At 33.8% G+C, this 26,837-nt stretch overlaps 2 protein-coding genes across 7 annotated transcripts; one reads left to right on the top strand and one right to left on the bottom strand.

Annotated features, from left to right (window-relative positions):
- Positions 1-239: 239 nt before the first annotated feature.
- On the top strand, positions 240-26,433 carry Ubr3 (Ubr3 ubiquitin ligase). Of its 2 annotated transcripts, none has more exons than XM_070305686.1 (28): positions 240-1,198; positions 2,570-2,783; positions 3,018-3,146; positions 3,580-3,845; positions 3,987-4,231; positions 4,547-4,664; positions 4,752-5,158; positions 5,244-5,399; positions 17,517-17,698; positions 17,965-18,104; positions 18,248-18,390; positions 18,597-18,763; positions 18,839-19,082; positions 19,280-19,436; positions 19,672-19,902; positions 20,109-20,261; positions 20,431-20,591; positions 20,668-21,148; positions 21,324-21,469; positions 21,614-21,760; positions 21,898-22,206; positions 22,335-22,563; positions 22,715-22,930; positions 23,188-23,456; positions 23,687-24,043; positions 24,210-24,341; positions 24,456-24,595; positions 24,850-26,433. In XM_070305686.1, exons 1-28 carry the CDS (start codon positions 955-957, stop codon positions 24,965-24,967), a joined length of 5,901 nt encoding a protein of 1,966 aa, XP_070161787.1. In that variant the 5' UTR covers positions 240-954; the 3' UTR covers positions 24,968-26,433. The 2 variants fall into 2 exon arrangements, with proteins under 2 accessions (XP_070161787.1, XP_070161788.1); XM_070305687.1 differs by having other exon boundaries at positions 20,686-21,148; positions 24,850-26,431.
- Positions 5,754-16,114, bottom strand: Orion (orion). Of its 5 annotated transcripts, XM_070305707.1 has the most exons (10): positions 12,518-12,687; positions 11,360-11,451; positions 10,328-10,941; positions 9,490-9,631; positions 9,033-9,173; positions 8,697-8,914; positions 8,116-8,336; positions 7,774-8,012; positions 7,487-7,616; positions 5,763-7,329 (listed from the first exon to the last, which is right to left on the bottom strand). In XM_070305707.1, exons 3-10 carry the CDS (start codon positions 10,832-10,834, stop codon positions 6,996-6,998), a joined length of 1,932 nt encoding a protein of 643 aa, XP_070161808.1. In that variant the 5' UTR covers positions 10,835-10,941; positions 11,360-11,451; positions 12,518-12,687; the 3' UTR covers positions 5,763-6,995. The 5 variants fall into 5 exon arrangements, with proteins under 5 accessions (XP_070161805.1, XP_070161808.1, XP_070161809.1 ...); XM_070305708.1 differs by lacking the exon at positions 11,360-11,451 and having other exon boundaries at positions 12,619-12,707; XM_070305706.1 differs by lacking the exon at positions 11,360-11,451 and having other exon boundaries at positions 12,385-12,687.
- Positions 26,434-26,837: the final 404 nt, after the last annotated feature.

The raw sequence follows: 26,837 nt of genomic DNA, 5'->3' as shown, positions 1-26,837 counted from the left end.
AGATTTCTTATTTATATAGACTTTATGGAGAATTTAAATCGCGTCCAATATCTGATCTACAATATTGGATATTCAATAGGAAGCTATTTCCTAGTAACAAAAATATCGTCGCCTAGAGTCTCTAGAAAGCACGTTCTCCTATTGGATATCGGGGACACAGGGTGAATTCTTCATTTGCGTCTTTGAAGGAACACACTTCTCGTTTGAGAGGACGGAGCACGTTCACGTTGCGGGTACACCACTTATGTATGTATTCACCTCATCACGTCGATAAAGCAGCTCGGTCAGTCAGATCTTGGAGCGAACAGCAAGTGGACGCGCCAGCAGAGACTCGATTGTCTCGGTCGTCTTGTATTAGTTGTCTTGGTCGCCAATTTCCTCGGCTTCGTTTTCTCGATCGATCGTCGATCGATGAATCGTCGTGTATAGTTCGTCATTCGTGTTACACCGTATCCATATCCGTACTGTGTCGTGTCCTGTCGTCCTGTTCTGTTGCGTCGCGTATCCCGTCGCCCCGTCGTAGGGGCGCCTACTGGGCGCGATCTGTTCGTACGGTATATATTCGTCGCGGACCGGTGCTCGGGGAAGACACCAGCCTCAGAAACTCGGAGAGAGAGAGAGAGAGAGACGGAGACGGACCGTCGTTTATCATCGCGATTGCCGCATACGGCGGTCGTAGCGCCGTGACGTTAACGGAGGATCACGAGTCGGACTCTCGCCGACTTCGTCATGCTGTCAATCGCAGCGATTGCGACGACGACGACGTTGACATTTCCCGGATCGAGGAGAAGAGACGCGTTCTCTCGCTGCTGATATGGGGCCGATATTAGTCGAACGCTTGGTCCTCAAATCCACACCTGGAGCTCTTTCTACTTGAAAAATAAATAAAACTCGAGTGACTTCTTGAGGAGTGCGAGACGACGTTCTTTTCTAAGGTAGACGACCAGGCTCAGGATGGCTTCGACCTCCAGCAGCACGTCGCCCGACGTTCAAGTGCTGATGGGCAAGGGAAAACGCGGGGCTGCCGCCTATATCAGTTTGACCACAGGTCGGGACACCGGTGGTTGTCCGCCGTATCTCAATGAGCTGCTGGACGTCCTGTTGAATCCCAGCAAGCCTATTGACGATTGGGAAACCATCGACTGGTGCAAGTGGTTGATGGCCGGTGGTCGCACGCCCGACGAATTCGCCAATACAGGTGGATATCCGCGATTATGGTCTTACAAAGGAATCAATAAAATTTTGTGAAGAAAACGTTATCTCTTTGAATTATTCCACGATACGAATTGTTCAAGCAGTCAAAATTGTTTTTTGCAACTTGTTAAAGAGCGCAACAAATTTTTTTAATCTCTTGTAAAAAAGATTCTTATAGTTATTTTTTGTCCCTTTATTTATTGTTTTAATTATTCAATGATGCAACACGAAACAAAACTATTTTTATAATAACCACCTGCTTGTAGCTTGTGATAAATTATTAACATTTTATGTACACAGAAAACTATCAATTTATTAAGGGCTTATTTTTTAGCATATTCAACTTTTTGCATTATTCAAAGTAATATCGCAATATAAAGTTCACAAAACAACAAAATTATTTATACAGATAAATAATAATTTATAATTATGTAAGATTTTCAGTATTACTCATCAAATATTTTTATTAGATATATATTTACGATAATAAAAATTGTAAAAACATAATTTATATATATATATATATAACTTACAATATTTAAAATATCTGTATGCATATAGTTATGATAAAATAGTTGTTTAAATCTCTATTGATATTTTATTACTGTATATAAAATTTATATATACAGTATTTATACGTGAAAATTTATGAGCACATTTAATTTTTTACATTTAAATAATATGACTTGTCTTGTGACAAAATTAAATATATCATCATAAACTGCTATTGAATTATATATTATATATAAATAGGATGTATTTTTATTATAAATGATTCATTTGACATTTTTTTTTTATTTACAACATCACATGATTTATAAAAAAGATGTGTGGTTATAAATATACACAAATTGCGTATTTGGCAGTGCTAAATTTTTCAGATAAACATATAGTTATGAGAGAAGACAAGTATAGATAGAGAGTTACAGCTGTAGTCGACGAATTTAACCTAACTTGTGTTACAAGAATTACATTATATTTTATGTTCCAAATGTTACATAAGTTTATAAAAGCATTGAAAGAAACATTTATTTTTATATAACGATTTATTGCATTAGATTGTCTTACTGTTTATATCTTGTATGTTTTGCACTTACATTATTAAGAAGAATTTTTAATTATGGCTTTAAATATTTCAAAAATAAATTAACAAATTTGCGCTTTTACATACATTTCATACTTATTTTATATTCAGGGGGGTATTAAAACTTTATAATAAAACAATAAACACATTATTAACAAATTACATAATTACAGAATATAATAATTACGGAAATATATTTTTATAGAATTATTTTCTTAGGAAAATAAGAATTTTATTCTCGACAAAAAAAGCTCATTCTATTTACTGATCAAACTCTTGATTTTTTTTCAGTACGTACCTACGATAATGCTACTACTTGTGGTTTGGTATGGACACCAAACTTTGTAGCATATCGCTGTCGCACATGCGGCATATCTCCCTGTATGTCCTTGTGTACCGAGTGCTTCAAAAAAGGAAATCATCATCGTCATGATTTTAACATGTTCCTCAGCCAAGCAGGTGGTGCATGTGACTGTGGCGATACATCTGTGATGAAGGAGACTGGGTAATTAATAATTATTGAAAACATCTCATATAGTAATGAAAATCTGTAGGATCTATTACATTTCGACTTCGTCTATATAAATATATATTTTTTTTAATTATTATTGATTTTCTTTTTCTTTTTTTTAATGGGATAATTCAATCAGCAAATATCTTGATAAGATACCGCAGATTTCCTTACCGAAATTTGCCGAATATTTTTTTGTCAATTGCTAATTTGTTTTTTATGTTACAGATTTTGTGATAGACATGGGCCAAAGGCTGCTGTAAATAAATCAGTCGCACCATCGGATCTGATGTGTGTAGCCGAGGCAATGATGCCCAGAATTATTCTTCGACTTATACAACATTTACGTGAGAATTGGTACGTTAGACATTATATACTTTCACAGAAATTATTATTAACCTTTGGAATTATGAGTTTTTAGTGAATAGTGGTTTTGTTTGCTGTATTTTACAGAACATATGAATAACTAGTATGTAAAAAATAAACTTTATCTACTTTTAATCTTTTTACTTAATATAAATTGATACTTTATAATAGCTTGCATGTATATATTCTAAAATTACATAACACTCTCTCTTTCTCTCTTTTGTGTCGTATAAAATGGCTACATTTTAAGTAGGAAATATTTTCTGATCCATGCTTATTAGGACTCTTTCTTAATTTTCTTAATTTTTTAAAATGTACATATGTATAACAAGATCTCCAATTAAAAAAAAAATATGGAAACAAAATTGCAATAATGTATGTTAATATAACTATTAATAATTTATTACTGTTTTGTTCATTTTAGTAAAATGGGTGTGCCAGATTATAGAGGTGCTATACATGAAGCGGATTCATATTTGACCATGTTGCTAGATTTGAACAACATGGGCGCATTAATGAGACACGTTATGACATCAGCTCTCACGAATCCGCAAAAGTACCGAGGCCTCATGGATCCCTCGGTCTTAACGGGACAATCCGAGTATGATAGCTATTGCCAAGATAGCAATAAAATATATCAGCATGCTGTAAAATCGCTACCAAATCCAGAACCACCCGATGAATATAAAGGTAAATAATGTTGATATATAAAATTGATATAGACAATTCGTATTACGGAAATTTCAATAACTTCAATAATAATTTCTAACGTGATAAAAACACAAAACAATTTGTATATGTATCGTAATGACACGATTCGCTTCGTTTCAGAATGCGTGTCTCTTCAAGAACATTTAGAGCACACTACATTCTTGGAGGAACTGATGTTTTGGACGGTTGCTTATGAATTTCCGCAGAAATTGGTTTGTCTGCTATTGAACATGTTGCCAGATCCTGATTATAAAGAAGCTTTAACTCGCGCCTTTGTGTTGCACTATAGTAGAATCTCTATGATGCTTGAGCGTTCTACGGATCCCGATACGTTGAGCAATAGAGTAGTACATGTTAGCGTACAGGTAATTTTATCTTATTAAACTTAGATAACAGAGCAATATCGCGGATATTTGATTAATCATAGTCCACGCTGAAATTTCTTTTATATATATCTTCGAACCACACAAATTATATTTTTATTCACATAATTGCATTAAAAAATTTTTCTTTTTCTAAAAAATAGTACTAGAGTATGCAATGATTGGAGAAAAAAGAAAATATGTAAATGATATTTATTCTAATTTTGTATAATATGAGAATAAGATTTTCTACAATATATTAATTTTTTTATATATGTATGAAATGTATTAATTTTTAATCTTTGTAAAACTTTTCAGCTATTTAGCAACGAGAAGCTAGCATTAAGGATGGTTGACCAGTTGAAGTTGTTACACGTTATGGTTATTAGTTTGAAATACATGATGAGCAAAATACTCATTCAAAACACCTTGCATGGTATGTTCTGCAGTTTTAAAATCAGAATGAATCAGAATGCGTGAATTCAAGTTAAAGAGCTAAGATTAATAGAAAGGTTTATTTCAGATCCGGATAAAAACTTCCATTATGTCGTGGATTGTGGACGTCAAGTGATGAAGGAACATTGTTATTGGCCCTTGGTGTCTGATTTAAACAATGTGCTCTCACACAAACCCGTTGCGGTCAGATTCATGAGCGATAACACTCTTTTGGAAATGTGGTTCGATTTTCTATCCATGTTTCAAGGCATGAATGTCAACCAAAGAGAGTTAAGCCAGCATGTCGAATTCGAACCTAACACTTATTACGCGGCATTTAGCGCGGAACTGGAGGCAAGTGCATATCCAATGTGGGCTCTAGTGTCACATCTTCGGGGACCCGAAAGTGCAACATTAAGTCGGCGGGTGCTTACCTTCTGCCTCACAGCTTTGCAAGACTGGCTAGATGCCGTGAATTACACTCATCCAAACGTGGTGAGTGTAAACTCTTGTTCGTGTTCTGTGCATATATTGCGTTAGAAAATTAGTTATACACATTGTTCTTCACTTTTTTTTTCAGAGTGATAGTTTGCAAGTATCATTTCATCTACCGCTTCATCGATACCTCGCCGTGTTTATGTGTCAGGCTATCCGACAACAGGGAGCGACTCTGCGCGAATTACTACCGCCCACGGACATGTTACATCTCCTTATGATGCATCCACTGCGAGTGCAGGTGAGTACTTTCATTTCTTTTTTTGTTTCCATAAATCCTTCACAATTCCATGATACATGGCTAATATTGTAATTCGTAAAAGTAACTCTTTAATTCTTAAAACTGGAGGTTTAAATTTAAGAAAAATGAATTATATGGTTATATTTGATTAGAGATTATTTGATTGAATTTAAAAAAAAAAAAAGAAGAAGAAAAAAATTCGATTCGCGAAGGATTAATAACTTGAATGAAGAACTTCTTTTCAATTAACAGCATATAGGATATATATTATTCGCAAAAATTTATCATATATGCAAATATGACATTTGCCATTATGTCAATTTATTTTGAAAGATTTGTGTGCATTTATAGTTACATGACAGAAAAGATAAAGAAAAGTTTGTCATGTACAATATAAAAATATTACAAAGTTGATACAATAATTCTAAATAATATCTGCTACAAAGCTATAACTAAATCTGGAAGACAAAACCATTTTATATAAAATTGCAATATAATAAAAGAAATTATCATGTGATATATACTATTCTAATACTAATCCTAAATCTAAAATGAAATATTTTCCTATGTTATAATCTTAAATCTTAATTCTGAAACATATTTAATAACGAAATCGAGTTGTGCAAAGGAAATGGCAACAATTTGTCGTCGCAAATACTTGTCTACATATTTCTAAACTCATGCAATATGAGATTCAAATAGTAAAAAAAATTGTTAATATTAACGAAAATTAAGAAACGAAGGAATCTAATTCATACATTTGACGATAAATCAAAATTTACGTCAAATTTTAGTTGCATCAAACTTTAGTTACATCTCATATTCATCAGTACAAAAGTCATCAATTTATAAAATTTATAAATTCAGAAAGCTTTATACATAATTTTTTCCGCTTATATATAAATAAGTTTTATGTTTTATGTCTATTACTTCAATCTCTTTATCAACTCTTATTTTTGTTATTTTATATTTTAATTAATACAGAAAGATTTTAAATTTGCGACTGTAGTGTTTTAATATAAATCAATTACTTAACATTTTTAAACAAAGCTGTCTAACAATTTCAAGACGGCCAACATAAATTATTAGTAAATTGTTGATTTGGGATATATACGATGCACTAATAAATACACAATTGATTTATTGTGAGTAAAAAATTAATAATTAGTATATCAAAATTAATGAATGAAAATCTCTATTTAAATATAATTACAAAGAACAGAAAATACTTAAATGTAATTAGTCTTAATTTAATGAATGTTAACTTTACATCAAGGATCTTGATATTCTTGATCAGATTTCCACGAAACAAAATATATTAGAATATATTTGATGGCAAATGATCAATATGCAATAATATGCAATAATATGTTCTCCATATTTTTTAGAATGAAAAGCCATTTTCATAATCCTTTAATATTTCATATACTCGATACGTTGCACCTTCGTATTTACTTTGATACCTATGTTAAGGTCCTTGGTATAGGTTTGTGTATATATATATATATATATATATATATATATATATATATATATATATATATAAATCACAGGTTCTTCAATCGCTTTATTTCGATGAAAAGTGTGAAAGATTCTTTACGCGGCTGTTATCGCGTTCGGGGTCTCGAGAACCGGCGGTGCCGGTGGTAGGTCGATTTGCAGATGCGGCGCGAAGTCGTAGGTGATCAATTTCAGGGCGGCGAACCCGCCTGAACCCTTTCGACCCTTGTGAAAGATACCAGCGCCCGCGATCGGTACCGGTGGGTTCGGTATGATTGGTTGAACATCGAGGAAGGGAATCGTGCTCTGCGCCGCGTCCTTTCGTCGATCGCTCGGTGCGAAGTTCAAATATTGATTCATCGCGGAATCCGGTACGTTCTGCACTGGATTGCGAATCGGTATGTCGGGTTCGATAAACTTCAGCTCCGTTCTGAAAATGCAAATACAAGTTAAGGATGTTACAATGAAAAATTGAGCTTTAACTCGACGATAGAAGAGTTAATTAATATTGCGAATATATTTCTATAAATGCTACTAAAATTTAACAATATGGCGAACTTAAGCTAGGAAGAAAAATACTTTCGTACCTATCAGTAATATCATTGCTATGCCAGAAGGTCTTTTCCTTGGGTTGGATTAATAATCCGGACGTGAAATTGAACGGAGTCACCATTACTTCCAAGTTTAGACGGCTACCAACCATTCGGAATCGAACGCCTAAGTCAGATTTATATTGTGATATATAATCGTATTTAATATATAATTATAATTTTACGAACGATATTTCATATTAAATCATATCACAATTGTAATAAGAATACAGGAGGGTTTACATAAAATTTAGGCGTCAATTAAAATCGATTTTTTAAATTACCTGTCAGGAGATGATCTTGCGACGACTGTAAATCGTCGAGGTCCAAAGCGCGTTTTTCCCACACGAGTTTATGGTAATCAATGCCGCTTCTAACGTTAACGTCCATGATCGAAAAAGCATCGACCGGTTGCCATTCAGTCGTGGATGTATTAATCGCTCCACGTGGAAGCAACTGACCCTCTTGAATTTGCATATGAATAATCTGATTTATCTTCTTTAATCTTATCCCTGTTATAACTCTGTCAATGAGTAGATATTGTATTTTAAATTTTATATTACACATCTCATCGAATTCTATTAATTCTACTGATTTCTTCATTAAATTGCCTATACGATATTTACCTATTATTCGAGATATCGGACATCACAGATCGGAGACTAAAATACCGATCGGAGCTCGAATTGTGATCGTCGCAATAGCAAAAACAATAACTACAATGCCAGAAAAGCCACCGCCACCAGCTGTCGACTTTGGTCGTGCCTCTGTTACACGTATTTTTATTTCCGTAAACGAGACCATTTTCATATTCAATATACTCGTATCGTCTATTGCTGTTTTTATCCTAAATGGATAGAATATTCGAATTAATAATTGCAAGATTGTTCTCATACTCACACACACACACACATATCACACGTATTTTCTTTTTTTTAAAAGACGAAACTTTAAGACTCCATAGAGTAATTTTTTTCATAATTTCTCTATTTTTGACTACATTATAAATTTATAATCTCTCTAATTTTTTAATTTTCCTATTCTATATAAGCTTGATTTTAAAATTAATCTTAAATTATACTTTAGCTACTTTTCTCCGTATTATACAGTTGAAATTTTTTTTAACTTTCACCGAATTTTTCTCTCTGTAATATACGATTTATAAACTACCTAATCACATGTATATCCTGAGGCTAAAAATACTCACTGACGGACAAATCCACATATCGGAATCGATGTACTCGCAATGCAATATCTTTCCGTTGCATCGGCGTTGTTGCGCGCAAAATTGATCCTTATAGCAACCGTATACCTTAGCATATGTGTAATAAGCGCAGTTATCCTTGCACGTGTTATCGGTGTTCAGATCTACCTCGTTTACGATGTATCCTTGAAACAGCTGCTTCAATTCGGTATAAGTCTCATCTAAATAAATCGTGTATATAAGTTATACATACATATTTATATAAATTATAAATCAATTGAACAATTGAGATATATAAATCTGTATAAATTAATTATCCTATTTTTAGGGGAGCTTTACCTAACTTATGTACACTCGGATCGCATCTCCAAAGATCTCTCGGAGCAAAAGCCATTGCGGTTTTGACGGCTCTTAACGTCTCGGATGTCCTAATCTCATATTGATGTTTCAACGTCTGAATCTCCTCGTTAAAATTATTGCCTGTATTAAATTTAAGGAATTAGATACATTTACGTATCGTAATCGTGCATCCCACTAGCTTTTTCGATTCATACGATCCGGAAACCAAAATTTCACGATTACCTTTATTGTTATTCTGTAGAATCTTATCGAATTTTCAATCTTCTATCTTATATATTTAGCTTTAAAGCTTTTAATTTGAAACATCTATTTACGTACAAACGTGTTTTAAGTGGAATACGAGTTTGTTAAAATTGATCTTAATCGTACAATGGGGATCGTGCGACGTCAAAAACGCTATATAGTATATTTAAACGTAATCGTCGGTGCCAAGTACCTTCGTTGTACAGACGAAGTAACATATAGGAGAATTGAATCATAGTGTAACCCTTGATCTCCGTCAACGCCACGGTATTGTACAAATTGTACAGCAGTTGCTGCGGCGATTGCATCTCATTGCACATTTGCTGCGACGCTTCCTGCACGTACGAAAACACTTTACAGATCTTTCGGAGACGTTGACGAGCATATTTATGTTAATTGAGGCCTTCAAAAACAATTATTTGTGATCGGGAATAAATGTATCGCTCTGTAATATTTAATCCTTGGCAGATAAATGTGCTTCCATAAACTTTCTCGATATCTATATCCGATTTTAAGAATAATTAAAAATCACTAACCGTCTATAAAATATATTGCTAAACGATTGATATTCATTTGTGTTGAACAAACATTTACTTTTTCCTAATTTATTCGAGAAAATTGTGTGTCTCGAATAACAAGAATACATCTTTATTATGTCCTTGATTTTTTTTCTCTTTTTTTTTTACAAAGAATCTTTTAAAGACCCAGTCTACTCTAGCAGTATGAAAAATTGATAATTTTTAGGAATTTGTTTGAAGAATATTAGAAATTGATCTTCTTGACATTTTATTGTATGGTTTTATTGACGTTTAAACAATACATTAGTATTTTTAAATCTTGGAAAAAACTAAATATCCAAAATTTAAAAATACTGACGTACTGTTTAAACGTCGATAAAAACATGTGTAAAACGCCAAAAAGATCAATTTCTAATATTCTTCAAAAAAAAAAATTCTAAAAATTATCAATTTTTGATATTACTAGAGTAGACTGGGCCCTTAAGGAGACGCGCAGCTATTTCGGCTAGATACCTGAAAAGCCGCGATGAACAATTTTTCATTGACGATCAGATTCGCGATGCGATCAAGAGCCCTCGGGATCGCGGCGTTCGGATCCCGCAGGATCGTCTCGGCGAAATTCGCCAGCTGATTAACGTTGATCGGCGCATTCAGCTCGACAATCTCGCGCTGCATCTGCCTGAACACCCCGTACAGGCCGTTGACACCCTTGGCTTCGGATTGGGCCCGGGCCCAGAGCCACAGAGAGTCCAGGGAGTTCAAATGATCCCGTCGGTCCATGGGAAATTGCTTGTCCACCAGGTTGCCGAATCTCTTGTACACCTCGATCAGATGCAAATACTTATGTCGCGCTTCGACGTTGATCCATTTACGTTCATCGGCCAAATCTTTTCTCAGTTCCTTCTCCAGATATAACAGGGTCTGTCTAAGCACGTCAATCGTTGACGCGTCATTCTTGATCGCGGCGAAGGCTGCCGCAGCCAACACTCCCAGTGTTAACAGACACGTGAGGTATCTCATTCTTTCTCCTCTTGGAGTCGGACCTTCGACGGTGACTCACGCGTTTATAATTTACTTAGCAGAATGTCAGTTTCTTTCTTTGTTTACCTTTTGGACAAGTCTCGTATCTGAAGACGCGAAAAAACGTACATAAAGTCGAAGATTAAAATCGTGTTATAAATCGTTTTGTTTCATTTATTATATTTGTTATATATTATTATTTTTTATTATTATTATTAACAACTACTTATTATTATTATTTATTATCGTATGTGTTTATTATGGATATATATGCCACTTCAATTATAGATTAAATTTTCGATGTAATTCGCGAGAGATAAAACCATATGACCTTTACGCATGAGTGAGCTCGTCATTAATTGAGCGGGAAGATGTACACGTGACAACTGTCGGGGATCATGACATAAAAGAGAGGGAAGAGGCTGTTAATGACGTGTTAGTGCATAATATAGAACGGTTAAACTTCTAGATGACACTGTTTTCCTCCGATGAGTAGCAGTGGATTAAATAACCATTCATATTAACCGCAGAAACATCGTGGAATATTTCGCGAAGTTCTCTTTCCTTCCTATATTTTTCATCTTCTCTTTTCCTCTCCTCGTAACTTCCGGTCAATTCTAAGCTTTTAAATTTCAGAGAATTACGAAACAGCGTCATATCGGACGACGATTACATAAAAAGCATAAACATTTATTAGTTTATTCTTAGCAATAAAGATTTAAAATCCTTGTAAAATAATATGTTATTTGAAAATAAAAAACTCAAGAGTGACAAATTCAAAAGAATAATAGAGATTTATATCTAAAAATTGTGACAGATTTTTTTTAAACATTTGCAGAAATTATTATGCGTGCATCCCATTTCTAATAAATATTTTAGTAATACTTTTTTAACATTATCTTTTACGTAAATATAAGTAATAAAGACTTTTAAAGACGTCAATAAAAAACGGAGTATCTTTGATTCCACCGACGCACTTTTTACTCGTCTTTTGTCATCCCTGTAATCAATGATAAGGAGATTAGGCCTTATGATCTTAAAGTAAAAAAATTTCACGAATAATTCTTAAAAAGTAGCGCAAAATTTCGCTTTTGAGGCGAAACAAGTTGCGAGGATAAAAATTGTTTGCCTAAATCTGGATCAGAGTCGACCATTTTGTTTCAATAATTAATCGTCCGACATTCACTTTAATGTTTCATACTCGCGAGCAACGTAAATAATCGCTATCTTTTATATAACACAGACACAAACGTAATTGTCTATCTTGTTATCAATCAATGACCAGCGAATGTAGCGATGTAATGGTCAAATAAAACGACTAACAATAAGCAGACGGGATAGAGAAAGATTAAGAGACGCACAACAAAAATCCTGAAAGACATCCTAATTTTCAAATATCTTTTAACATTAATTTAATATCATCAAAAAACGACACAGAAAAATCTAAAGAGCGCTTAAAGATCATTTAAGGGATTTTGTAATATTTTAGACATTTCGTAGACACTTTATCGATATTTTATAAAAATTAAATTAATCCTCCAACACCGTACGTGTTCAAACGAATACGTTGACATTAATTGCGCTCTTCTTGGCGTTTAATTTATTTAATACGTTTTTTGTGTATATGATTATCAGAGGACGCAACTCGCGAAAGTTTTGCCAATAAGTTCGTCGACAAAGCACCTTTTCGCGTGTCCGCGGAATGCGGGACACGAGTCCCCCCCGCTATATTGCGTTTCGAGACCACAAGAATGACACAAACACACACGCGCACACATACGCACACTAATGCAGATCGTCGAACACGCGCGTTCACCAATCGGCCGATCGTACTCGACTGAGTTTCACATTATGCGTCAATGTCTCTTCTATCCAGCTCTGGCCCCCACAGGTTCTCCCCATCATGTATCGAACTCGTAGTGTGGTGTCCCTCCTCTCGCGTCCCACCCGGTACATTCGCACCCACGAGAGCGCGAGAGAGTGGACGCGAGAGATATTTCGCGTGAAAATTATTTTCAACAGAGATTATAAGGATAATAGATATATTTATTTAAATTTATGCGATATTGATAAACATAATATTAACATCATGTGTATTAACAAACAATATTAACAATTATATTATATTAAAATTATCTGAATTATACGATATTAATAGATATTTTAATTATGTGATATTAATATTATATAAAATATCATGAATGCTGCATAGAAGATTAAAAGATCTTGTATATAAAAATATTGGAAAGTTATATAGGAAGAAAATTATACATTACACAGAGAAAGTTAAAATATATTGTGCATTAGATGAATTATTATTCAATTATTTTTGTAATTAAATCCCTCGTGTATGGAAATTCTGCTAAAATTCATTGATATATATATAGATTCGTTCATTATTTTCTCCGAAGATTAATTTGCGATAATTGTTCATTTTCAATTGCTGATTATTCGAAAATTATCGATTGCCTCCGCATTTCCATCCTAGAAAATTTAATTTCAGATCGGGGAACTTATTTCCGCGAACTGTATTAAGCCCATATTCTTTAAAAATAGGAATTATTATATTGTAAAAAACTATAGGGGATGATTCAATATATAATTGAGATTGTATTTGTAATACAGCCATGATTTTTTAATACGAATTTAAGACGATCTGGAAATATAAGTTCTACGCTACGATTCGTATATCAATTAACTTGCGATGATCTTATAATCGAACGACTTGCGCTGATTTGTGTTATTTGTCGTCTATCCGGACAAGGAGTATCAAAAAATGACAGACTTCCGGCAACGTGATGTCCGTTTTTTTCTCTCTTCCCGCGAATAAAATCGCGAGTAAAATTGCAGCCTGTCGTGCTTCGTGTTGATCACTTGATCCAAAGTGCGATACCACTTCTCGGCACCTAATACCCACCCGCGCTTAAATAGATACAATGGGGCTCCTGTTACGATGTGTTATCGGATCGACTCGTTCATAACAACGGGATGCCCCAGGCTCGTCGCGATTTAACGTTCATCATTCGCGTTCACTTTTGCGCTTTGTCATCTGAAATCTAGATTCCTCCAATCTGGAGGAAATGGATTCCGCTTATTCCCGACATGCGATTATGCACGACGTTGACTCGTGACTAATTTCTGTATTATAACATGACATGAATTCTCTCTAAACCGACACAAGTTTACGCAGACGGTACGTATGCCGAGGACAATGTCAATGACGATTCTTTCTGTTTATCGCCCGTTCTTTGGACACTCTTCACGAGTGGACCGTTATTTATACGCGTGCCTGCGCATATGTAATTATCGCGCCACCCTTGTCATTGAATCGTGATAACAAGGGATAAATAATAAATTAAGCAATGAAGAAAAACGATGAAAGTAACAGCAAACGAAACTACAGAAGATAAGCGTAATAATAAAATGATACAACAGATAAGGAATGTAATTAGTAGAGAAAATCATAAAAGAAGTAATAAAAATATAAATTTTTTTATATAATATAAATAATAAACGCAATAATAAGTTAAAAAAGTAAATTGAAAATATAGATTGAGAAATATATATGTAATGAAAGCAAATAATAAAATAAAATAATAGTAATAAATATATATAAGAAATAATAATAGTAATAATAATAATAAATATATAAATATAAAAATAATTAAAATATACTTAAAATAATAGTAATAAATATATAATAAATATCTAATAATAATAAATATAATTGATAATATACATAGGGAGAGGAAAGCGAAGAATATTTTGAATATATTTAGAATAATGCTTCTTTCCTGCATATCTGTTATTATTTTAATCATAATCGATTTTATGTATGCGTTACGATACACATTCCTCACAGAGTTGAAAGAATATTTAATCTTTTTATAGTCCAAAGTATTCACAGATTTAGATATAACACGATAAACGATAGTTTTCATAGAAATATGACATGTCAACAAAATTTCTTTATGGGATAAACTTTTTTTCTCACGAGGAATGATTTCGTTTGATATTGTATATTTTACTTCTAATTTATTAGACATTTTAGGATTTAAATCATCAACATATATATATTATATATTTTTTAAATATATATAAAAAATAAAAATAAATGAAATATTAATAATTTTGAAAACCTAATCGTTTTTCGATGAATAAAATGAAGCAAATTGACACATCAAAGATTAAATCTCTCGAAGTAAAATTGGTTTAAATAAATTTCATTTTTCTTTATATCATTGATATCAAAAGGAAGAAATATCTCTTGACGTCTATTTCTAGATTTCCAAAATTTTGACATAACGTCAAAAATAATGAACTGTTCATGGAATAAATTTTTACTTTCTTCCAGATCGGTGACTAGATACAGTTATTCGTCTAAAAAAAAAGAGAGAGAGAGAGAGAGAGAGAGGACAAAGTCTCTTTCTCGAATCAACGATTAGGAACCATTTATATTTATTTGCCAAATTATCAAATATCAAGCGGAAAATCCGCCCACATCTCTTCAACCATCTTCACAAACTGCAGCATCGCTGCATGTACAACTTACCTGCATCTCATTGGCCAGGAGCACGAGAATGCTTCTGTTGTACACCTGCTGTTCGGATGGCACCATCAGTCTGTGTATCGACTCGAGAACGTCTGGAAGGTCCCCCAATCTCGGCGACACACAGGTCTTCGCGAAGTCCATTATCGTATATCTCTCAAACCTCTCCGAATTGTCCGCGTACATCTCGAACCTTTTATACAATCCGTACACTTGGCCGACGTAGTGATCCAGGTCTCTCAGACTGTTGTCCAGCCTCCTTTGCATCGGCAATCGCTGCAGCAGCCTCGTCAAGATCGTGTCGGTCTTAGTCTCCATCCGTTCTTGATAGTTGTCGATCTTTTGGGACACCTTATTGATACACTGGCGCAGCTCCCTTTCCATCCTCTTCACGAACAGGAAATCGCTCCCTGTCTCCTGGGTTAGAGATTCGCCATGTGGACGGATGACCTCCCAGGACTCCAATATCTCGGTTACAGTCTCGCGACTCAATCTAATTAGGTCCAAGGCGTCGTTCAGACTGATATCTAAGCCATAATTGGCGTTCGTCAGAGCCAGTATGAGAACCAGCGTCACTGCGTTTATCCGGAACTTGGCCATTTTGGGAAGAACACGCGACGCGAAATAATAGGTTCCAAGATGTCGGGTACAAGTATTGCTAGTGACGCTAACGCGTCGGGACTAACGGCTGTCGTTTTCGATGAGCGACCGTTAACAGACTGAGAAAGGCAACGGACACACGGACAGATGGTAGGGGATATCCCGCGGCTGCGGGATGTGAATGGATTGGGTTCGTTCGTTTTAGTTGCACTCTTGCTTCGTATCTTGCTTCCTTCTCTCATCGTAGCGCGATATATATATATATGAAAATTTCAAGTTATGGCCCAAAAATGATTCTAAGAAATGACATCACCCCTCATATGTAGAGCAGCTGTTTGTTTTTCTTGATGTATCTCGAAAATTATTTGAGATATAAAAAAATGTTTTATACAGAAGTTTCATGATAAAAACACTTCTATTTAACTATATTAATAAAATTTTGAAAAAATATTTTTTTTCAAAGCCCTTATTTGCCTTGATGTCCTTTATAACTACTTGAAATTTATTCTGTCTAATTCTGGGACACCCTGTATGTATTCCATTTTAAGCACAGAAGTATAAGATATGTCGATAAACCTAGGGCACGGAGCAGATCTGACGAATTGTCATAGGAATGCTAGGAAAATATGGAGAATATCTGGAATGAATGCTGGCTTATGACATGCAATCCAAATTGTCTTAGACAGAGAAAATTTTGGAAAATTTTGCATTTGATTTTTTTATATATGTGTGTGTGTGTGTGTGTGTGTATAAATTGATTTATAAATATAGATATAAATATATAATACAAGATATAAATATATAATACATTTTAAAAAGCAACACGTTTAAAAAAATTATACATACAAAAGTAAATGATACACAAGAGACAAATTTTATTAAAGCCTAGGATAAAGATCCTAAAATTTATAAGTAGTATTTTGATGAAATTAGTCGAGATTTAAAAAAAAAATGGAAATTGAATATTTCAACTATTTATGTGATGTATAAAAAATATTAATTTTTCTCGGTAAATGAATAATTTTATTTTTATTTCGAGAAAATCCATTTTTTCTTAGAAAATATAAAACACAACTTACTACATCAAAGACGAATAAGTTAATCAGCTGTAAAGCACAGCTTTAAAAGTTTGTCGCGCGTGTCTATACGAAAATGCTTACGCAATGTATTTGTATTTCTCTTATATAAGTTTGTGTGCAATTGGCTTAAATCCTGTACGTTACGCGAAATACGATGCGATTAAATCTGTATACGTCATCAAAAAATGTGTTTTGTCAATACAATTTAACGACAATGATACATCTGAGATACTACACATATTATAATCTAATATAAAATTATACATAAAGACAATTTACAGAAGAAATTTACTTGAAATTATTTATTAAAATTAGTTATTGAATATCCGGTACAATATTATATATTACAATATATTATATATTATATATCATGATATATGTAATATATTTTCAATATAAGTCTATGTTAAATTATATGTAAAAAAAAATATTTTCTTTTTGTTTTTGTCTTCAGGTGGCTTTCTATGAGATTTTGAATGGATTATGGGTTCGCAACGGACTGCAAATAAAGGGCCAAGCAATGACCTACATACAGTGTAATTTCTGCAATTCCATGGTAGATGCAGATTTGTATCTATTGCAAATTTGCGCCACGAAATTATTGCCGGATGTCTTTCTGAAAACCATCATCGAAAAGTAATGTCCTTTGTTTTGTTCACTTTTGCATCGAATTTCAACAATACGATTATAGTCAAGTAGAATAATATATAATTATTTGATTTATATAATTTCCGATTCTTTTATAAAAGTAAAATATGCTTTAATAATTACGAGAAAGTTTTTAAATTACAACAAATTTATGTATTTATATGTAAGTGAAAGTAAAAATACGAAAATAGCTTTGCATTTTGTGAATATATATCTGTACTATCATTTAATACATTAAAACAAAATCTATACAGATTTCATGTGAGAGAATGGATGAGTCTGTGCTTATATCACGCTCCACAAAATGAGTATCTTGAAGGCGAGCATGATACGCCGATGTTAGAGAGTTGTCTCACATTCTTGGCTACACTGGTCAACGTGAGAACGAATCTCGGTGAGATTTAAATTACATTTTCTTAAGAATTTTTTTTTCTTGAATTATTGAATAAAACTCTTAAAGCATCTTATAAAAACGTAATAGAAAAATAATTGAAGCGATACTCTCTCATTAAGCCGTTTATATTTTTCTCATTCCAGGTTTATCAGATCCTGAGATGTCCCGTCTTGAAATGGTGACTCTGTTGTGTATGGGTGATAAGACGCATAGCCAATTAATGGAACTGATGCCAGAACGCTGTGGAACCACACAAAACAGAGACTTTGAATCTGTTTTGGCTGAAGTAAGTTTGTTGATAAATCGTGTTTCATTTATGTTGCGTCATTTTAATCTTCTTAAGCCTTAAGGTTTTCCTATTACATATCACAAATTTCCATCAATTTTATGATTTTTAAATATTAAATGTGATATAATAGATTTTTTTTAATATTTTACATTTTAATTTTAAATGATGATTTTAATTCTCATTTTTTGTTGATGTGTTTACAGGTAGCGCAATATAGAGCTCCTAATCTCGAAGCAAGTGGCAATATGCAGCAAGGTATGTACGGACCAAAACCTCGGGTATGGGACGAACTCTTCGATCCTTTACACGTTTTGTTACGAGCAGTGCATAGAAGAGACTTCCAGATATCCATGGATCGTTTTACGGAATAGTACGTTTATCAATCGAATACATATGTTTGTATTTAGAGAATAGTCTGTTTGATAAGTATATTTTTTCATTGTAGCATAAAGCAATCAGGCAAATTAAAAAACAGTGCTACTCCTTGGCCGCCATTCAGACATCCCGCTTCGGTGTCGTCGGATTACGACGATCCCCGGATCGTCCTACGCACCAGGGTTTTTCACGCTATGATTCTGATAATACTGTATAAGGCTGTGAACGGGCATAATATATCGGAGCACGTTATGGCATTAGCTATTTACCTGTTGGAGATGGCAGTGATTACTGCAGATTCGCCGAATAAATCTGTGAGTAACTTTTATAGAATGATTCTAGATTATTTAAAATAATTTATCTTTTTTCAGATTTCTTAATTTATGTAATAAATAAGCAACATAATTTATTGTTTATTTGTTTTTTAATTTACGACAACCCTCTTATACATCTATCTTAGATCTATATCCATTTCATTACTCTCTTTACACAGTGATATAATCATTTCTAGGTAAATCCTTTATGTCAATACACCGGTGGTAGCTCTCGCATGATAAAGGATATGGATTTAGGTGGATGGTATGAAAGTGACAGTTTGTCCGAAAATCTGAGGACAGTAATACCTCGAGTGATTCTAGTCCAAGAATCGGAGCCGAACAGTTCGGACAGTGAGTATAATTATGTTAAAAACATCAAATCTCTCTCTCAGTATAATTTTTTGTATAATATGATTTGCTTAAGAAAAAACGCTGATTATGTGCAGAAACGAAAATATATTTAATACAATATAATACAATATGATAAAATGATAAGAATAAATCTGATAACGAGTTTCAATTGATTTATGTGCTAATGTATATAATAACAATCTAAACGTTCGCTAATATATTTAATAATGATTAGGTGAGTTTGAATGGGAGATTCAAGGAGAAATGAGTGAAGTGGCAACATCCTTAATGCTGAATGACGGCACCGATGATGGCGCGGAAGAAGGCTCTCTGGAGCTTTTAGGATTTTCTGTAGATACTGTGAGAGACGACAGTGGCGTATCAAATGCGAGCGCGACATCTCTGCCGGCTTTACTACCGTCAGTTGAAAGTGCTACGTCCTTGCCAGCCTTACCATCAACAAGTGGTCAGCATTTTTTGTATAGATTATATATAGCATTATATATATTTTTGATTGGAAGAAGATATTTATCAGTCATTAAAAATGTTATATTGTATATTATTTAAAATAAAATATCGATTACATGATTTTATTCAAAATGTTGCTTAAAGTTTTTTCTAGAATTAATTTAAGTACATATAATATTGTTATGATATTTTATTACATTACAGTGGAATATGATTTGATTGTACCTGAAGATGGAATCGTTGCTATACCCCGTAGTAACAGCGAGGATGACCTAACGATACCTCTGCAAAGAGCTCTGCCACCATCCAGAGAAGAATCTATGGCTTTAGCAATCGAATCGCTCCCTTCGCCAAATAGTACGTATGCATATTTATTGGAATATCATTTTGATATATTTCCCTTTTAAAGAATTTTATTTCTGATAAGTTTTATTATTTTTATTTATAATTTTTAATGCGTATATAACAGCATATAATACTATAGTATTTTATTTATTTTGTATGATGTTCTTTTATTAAAAATTAGATATAGTCGGCGGCCAACCTGCGTTACTACCTGCTCCTCAACGTCCGGCGGTTATGGCCGGAAATGAGATAGTCGCGGCGCAACCGGTTAGCTACAGGACTACAGAAATCGTTCCATCTACATCAAATCCTCACAAACATTTTAAGAGAAGGGAGCCACAGGTAATATAATATGCATTTTTTTTTTACATGTATATATATTTTTTTGCATGCACAATTTATGTTTGTTCTTACAAAGTACTCGTATATTTTTCAGGCTGGATTGATGCAACCACAAACTGTAAAGGTGGGAGAGAGCATAATTTCCCTGCTATTGAAGTTACATTCTCAACTGTCGGGAGTACCGGACAGCTACAACCCTGAACAGAGTGCAATATCAGACAACGAAGCTGGCAGCAGTAGCAGCAGCAGCAGCAGTAGCAGTAGTTCTTTCGCGTCGCCATCGTCACTGAGCGACTCGCGGATTGGCGACGGGCCATTCTTTATATCACAACTACTTAGGAAAATAGCGGATTTAGACCCCATGTGTAGACAAACTATTATTGAGACTAGAAACAAATTGTGGCCTCGCATGCAGGAATGCGAGGAGGATGAGCAGCGTGAGAGGGAGAATCGCGAACGGGATGAACGACGAAAGAGGGCGAAGGAGAGGCAGCAAAAATTGATGGCGGAATTCGCCAACAAACAGAAGCAATTTATGGAGAAAGCAATGAAGACCGGTAAAATAAATTTTAATATATTATATAAATTATATAAAAATTATTACAGATAATTTTGTAATACAATAGAATTCAACTGTAATTTATGATATTTTATTCGAACAAAAATATAAATTAAAAAACTTTATTCAATTACTGATATTGATCCAATGCCTATCTTCTTATTTTTGTATAGAAGAAGCAGGTGCATCTGGAATGGACTGGGATCAGGAGGAAAACGCAACTAAACTAGCTAGTAAAAAAGAATACGATTGTGTGATATGTAATCAAACTACTCCCAGCAGCGAGGAGAAACCGATGGGACTTGTCGTATTGGTTCAGGTAATGCATTTGTTTGTGTTCGTATTAATTATTGAAATATTCTATATTATCTTTTATCACATAGAGTGGTATTGATATTTTAATAGCATAAGATAATTTTATATTTTATGCGCGGATATAGTAAGTATGTCTTTCTTGATGCAGGCAACTAGTATCATTGGTCACGAACGACAGGAATCGGACAGGCTAGTTCTTCCCACATCCGATGAAGATCCACCTATACCAAAGGGAAATACCCGGGGGGCTCATTTTGATCGCAGGATGGATGAAATGAGTCGTTTATTCCACACGGTAAACGAATAGCATATATATATACATGTATTTTTGATACTTAGTTTTTTACATATTTTTTAGTTCTATTATTTGAGATTATAAATTTTTCTTTATTATATTTTCTATAACATAGTATATTTTTTGTAATCTTGCAGTTTTCGTGGCTAATCTCGGTGAATCTAGGTTGGGAAGGCGGTGTCCACGTACAAACGTGCGGTCACCACCTACACTTAGATTGTTTAAAATCCTATCTGGAATCTCTTCGTAGTCAACAACGGCAACAAAGTCTAGCGGTGGAACGGGGCGAGTACCTGTGTCCGCTCTGTCGACAGTTGGCCAATTCTGTTTTGCCATTGTCGCCGCAATTAGGCGAGTGCTCAGCAGTGGTGCGATCTCGTCACGCTTCCACAAAGACCATATTCGCAGATCTGAACACTTTCCTTAAAGAGGTACAACGAAATCCGGTACGTATACGAAAGACATGAAATGTGTTTTTTTTTATGGGCTTTTTATCCATTATATTTCGAATAACTTATTTCGATAGAATTAGGATGTCGAGGACACATTTGTTGAGTATATTCATTGTTCACAGATCTCTTCAAATCTGGCTGTGGCGATGGGAAAAGCGATGGAGGACATGACGACTTGCACGTATCTAAAATATAAGCAAAAGTACTGTAAACCTAGTCACCAAAGCTTGTTCCTTTTTGTAACTTCAGTAGCTCGAATCAATTTTGAGATTGAACTCGTGCAGCGTGGCGGATCGTTGTGCGTTTCACCGCCCACCACGATGCCTCTGACACCTAAACGCGATTGTATAGGTATGTTAGCATCTCTTGACACATTATTTTATCAACCGATATCTCATTTGACTTCTTATTTAACTTTCGCGTGCGTATTTATGTTTATTATATTAATCTGTAGAATTGTATGAACATTGTAATTAGAAAAATATTTGTATTTTTCTATCAGTCGCGCTTCTTCACGTCTTGGCGATGCACGCTCGTGTACTGGTTACCTGGCCGGTACACCACGTGTGGCAGCAATTGTCGGGTATACCACTGATAGAAGAACCGGCGTCTTCATTCGCCTTGACGCCACGCGAAAGAGAGGTTCCTTTGCTTCTGCGAGATCCGACCGCTATGCTCATTCAATTCATACTGTTGTTGCCGCTGCACCTGGATCAAAGTATGTGCGTTTCAATATTATATATCAAATGGCTTCGATTTCACGCTCACGCTCGATGTTGCGACAATCTCTGACCAATTAAAATTTCTGAGATTCTTCACTGTGGCTATATTTGCAATTATATTATATTAAATATTATGACAAAAGCAAGTGATTATACGAATCGTTTTTTTAGACTATATGTCGAAATAGATTGTGTGGCCCATATTTGAGATGTAATCGAACAGCGAATAAACTAATATACTCTTTCTCCATAGCATACTTCTCGGGCGTGGTAAAGGTCCTTTACAACTTATTGTACTATCAGGTGATACTACAAATAAGTTGTAATTTCTCGCGACCTGAACGAAATACAATCCTGAAGAGGAGATATAGTTGCGCTACTACGCCTTCGGAGACTATATTGGCCGAGATTATCGAATATTTTAGCGACAGCGGGCTTTATTCCGGTACAGACGACGACAAGCCGTCTACATCGTCTTCTCCCACTTACGCCAAAGTGAAAACACACTGCATCGAACAACAAGTATGTGTTTAAAATCGAATAATATAGTTTTAATCTGTAAACATTTTTTTTCCAAAATGAATATTTTCTAAGATATTATTTTGTTGCAAGATATGAATTGTTTTTAAACATTTACGTAATATGTTAATTAAGCGATAGTAATCTTTGGAAAAAGATAAAAATTGCTTGAGCATGTCACAAATATATTTATTATTTATACATTAATTCTCCGTCGATCGATCCACATTTAGATCCAGTCGTTATGTTTGCCATTTCTACGAGTGGCATCGTTGCTGCGTTATCACCTATACGAACAGCCGTTACCACTAATTAGAACGCCGCAGAGCGAGTTTGTGAGATTGGTTTACTATTTGGAGCTGGTCACGGAGGGCATGAGTTGGGACAGCTTCGATTCAACAGTGGCGTTGAATTGGCAGGAACAAGAGGCGAGTGTTTCGGTGCCGCTTTTCTGGTGTGATCAGTTGCTTGGATTTCTTGTCAACTGGCAGAACCACCAGCCGGCTCGCGATCTCATTATGGAGCAGCACATATCCTGGCATGTGCCGAAGCTGCTCAGTCTTCCGAGGGAATACGAAAAGATCTTCACGGTAATGTAGTAGTTAGAAAATAATATGCTTTATGTTTAAGGATATTATAAAGATCTAACACACACACACACACACAAACACACATTTTTTTTAAAGTTGTACATACACTTTTTATTTGCACATATTGTTTTTATTTCCGTCTAACTATGTTATATTTCTTTTTTAGTATTACCACGAGCGGCAGTGCAGCCAATGTCATTCTGTCCCACAGGAAATCAGCATCTGTTTGTTGTGCGGCACTATTGTCTGCCTCAAACAAAACTGTTGCAAACAGATGAACGTATGCGAAGCTATTCAGGTGAGCACATTTTATATATATGCAAAAAAATGTAAAATATTATCTATGAAGCAAATAACGGATTTACTTGTAAAAAATTTTATACAAATTTGATACGTTCTTATACATTTGTAGCATTCGGTCGATTGTGGGGGTGGAACTGGCATCTATCTTGTAGTGACTTCGACTTACATTATCGTGATACGCGGCCGACGAGCGTGTTTATGGGGATCTTTATATCTCGATGACTTCGAGGAAGAAGACAGAGATTTAAAGTGAATATGACTTATTACGAAATAAAAAAGAAAAAAAGATATTAGCAATAAAACAATTAAGTGTTTGCTATTTCAATGTTAAAAGCATAGATAACAATTCGTTGAAGCATTAAGCCTTTCTTTTTTTTTATCTAACAAGTTATTAATTAGATTTAAAAAAAATAGAAATATCTTTTTTTTAGTTAGTTTGATACTGTTGTTTATATAGTTATTATATATTATATTCATTATTACAAATAATTTTATTGTTACAGACGTGGCAAGCCTCTATATCTTAGCCAGGACAGGTATCAACTATTAGAACAACAATGGTTGGCACATCGATTCGACCATACGAAGAAAACATGGGTATGGCATCGTGATGCTCTGTGACCCCTCATGATGTTATCACACATCGCTCGTCGATCTTAATCACAGAATTGAAGAAGACTCTCCCCCTTTTCCTTTTCTTTTTTTTCTATCTTGTTCTCGTGATTCCCGCAATTATTCTCACGCAAAATGCCTCGCCCTTTCGCAGTAATGTCCGCGCGCTTTAGAGACTAACAGACCGTTCTTAATAGATATTATATATTTATTATGCAATCGAATAAATATAGGCACATAAATGATGACAAATGAAAGTATTACAAAAAAATACACTCGTCTGAAGAAAAGAATAAATTTTATTCACATAGTCATGCGCAACTTGAATAATGCATATTATGTAGAAATTCTATGTATGATGCCCTCAAATTATAAAAACTTGTACATTTTATTTAAATATATACATCGGACCGTTCCCAATTTAATCTTTCCGCGTAATTATCTCTGAAACAAGTGGTTATTGAAAAAAAAATCACATCAAAAGCTTAACGCTTCTTTTTCAAATTACACGTGAACTGTCGAAACACGCGAACAGACGAAATGGAATAATTTTGATCTTCAACATTATTTCTTTAATAGCCACTAATTTTGGTGATTATGGAAAAGATTAAAGTGAAATACATACCTTGTATATACATATATAAAATATGTCCTAATAATTTTAAAAAAGTACTTATCTAATGTAGCATTTCTACTTTGTAGAACAAAACAATATTTAAGTATAATAATCGCAAAGAGATGAAATTTGTATGCTGCTTCGAATAATTGAGTCGCTCGTTTTGAAGATAGATAATAATTTCAGATTTGTATTTCTTTACTTCGAGCACTTCACAGATACATGTAAAGCAAACGCAGATTTTCTCGCGAATATTTATATTTTAGCATTAGTATATAAAATATACACTAATTTTCCAAATATTAACTATTGCTATGAACAAGATCATATTACTAGAAGTATGATGAGAATGATGAAGGAAAGAAATGTCAAAGACTGATGTCTTTAGATCTGTATTTATATATGCTCGACGACAAAGATATTAGAATCTATATATAGTCAGAAATATACTATTTTATTTACGCCTCCCCCCAATATAATATTTAATCTTTATAATATAAGAAATGCAAAACTATAAGACAAAAACGGGGACGCGAGAATGCACTAAATGCATAAAATGCCGATTGGAATTTTTGTCACATGACAACAAGCGCATGACACGATAACAAAATCGATACTTTCTCGTTTCGGGATGCAATTTAGAACTGTGGTCCATTACGTCCAATGTCAATAATACGGGAGAAACATTAAGATTAACGTTAATTATTGTTACATACAAATATAAATGTTAAGTCACAGAAACTATTCACACGTAGAATTTCAATTCAGATTCTCCGATGCTATAGATGTGCAAATAATATTTACGTTTTTAATAAGAATATTTTATTTTCATGATATAAATTAATATTAATAGTTATATGATTATATATAATTATTATATAGTAATCTCTATATGTATAGTGTTATAGATTATATATAAAATTATATATTATAGATATTTTCCATATTCCATAGATACAATTCTTCTTATTTTTTATCTACAAATTTTGATTTTGTGATAAAATTTTTATTTATATTAATATATATTGAAAATATATTTTAATCTAAATATACATGCTGCGATGCCTATAAGGAAAATTCTCTTAGAATTATTAGAAAATTTACTGTATAATTAATAATCTATAGCTTCGGCTATACCGAAGAATCCGCTTTGAATTCGAAAATTATCTGTGTAATAATCTTTTCCTTTACTATAGCATACATATGTTGAATGAGATATTGATTTACAGGATATCGCTTGTTATCGTTTGCCAAGCAACTTGT

The sequence above is a fragment of the Polyergus mexicanus genome, unplaced genomic scaffold, assembly GCF_030449975.1.
Source record: "Polyergus mexicanus isolate NDT 795.1 unplaced genomic scaffold, iyPolMexi1.0 SCAF_13, whole genome shotgun sequence".
Classification (NCBI taxonomy): domain Eukaryota; kingdom Metazoa; phylum Arthropoda; class Insecta; order Hymenoptera; family Formicidae; genus Polyergus; species Polyergus mexicanus.
The sequence above is the reverse complement of the archived record's forward strand: the minus strand, read 5'-3'. Positions and strand labels throughout refer to the sequence as shown.

What these genes read in the sequence shown, in the direction of transcription:
- Ubr3 (XM_070305686.1), top strand. Translation starts at nt 955, where the DNA reads ATGGCTTCGACCTCCAGCAGCACGTCGCCCGACGTTCAAGTGCTGATG. An exon ending in ACCACCCGATGAATATAAAG is followed by an intron (nt 3,846 to 3,986) that starts GTAAATAATGTT and finishes GCTTCGTTTCAG; the next exon opens with AATGCGTGTCTCTTCAAGAA. An exon ending in ATCGCTCCCTTCGCCAAATA is followed by an intron (nt 20,262 to 20,430) that starts GTACGTATGCAT and finishes ATTAAAAATTAG; the next exon opens with ATATAGTCGGCGGCCAACCT.
- Orion (XM_070305704.1), bottom strand. Translation starts at nt 15,983, where the DNA reads ATGGCCAAGTTCCGGATAAACGCAGTGACGCTGGTTCTCATACTGGCT. An exon ending in ATATGTGGATTTGTCCGTCA is followed by an intron (nt 8,337 to 8,696) that starts GTGAGTATTTTT and finishes CTATCCATTTAG; the next exon opens with GATAAAAACAGCAATAGACG. An exon ending in AGCAATGATATTACTGATAG is followed by an intron (nt 7,330 to 7,486) that starts GTACGAAAGTAT and finishes TTGCATTTTCAG; the next exon opens with AACGGAGCTGAAGTTTATCG.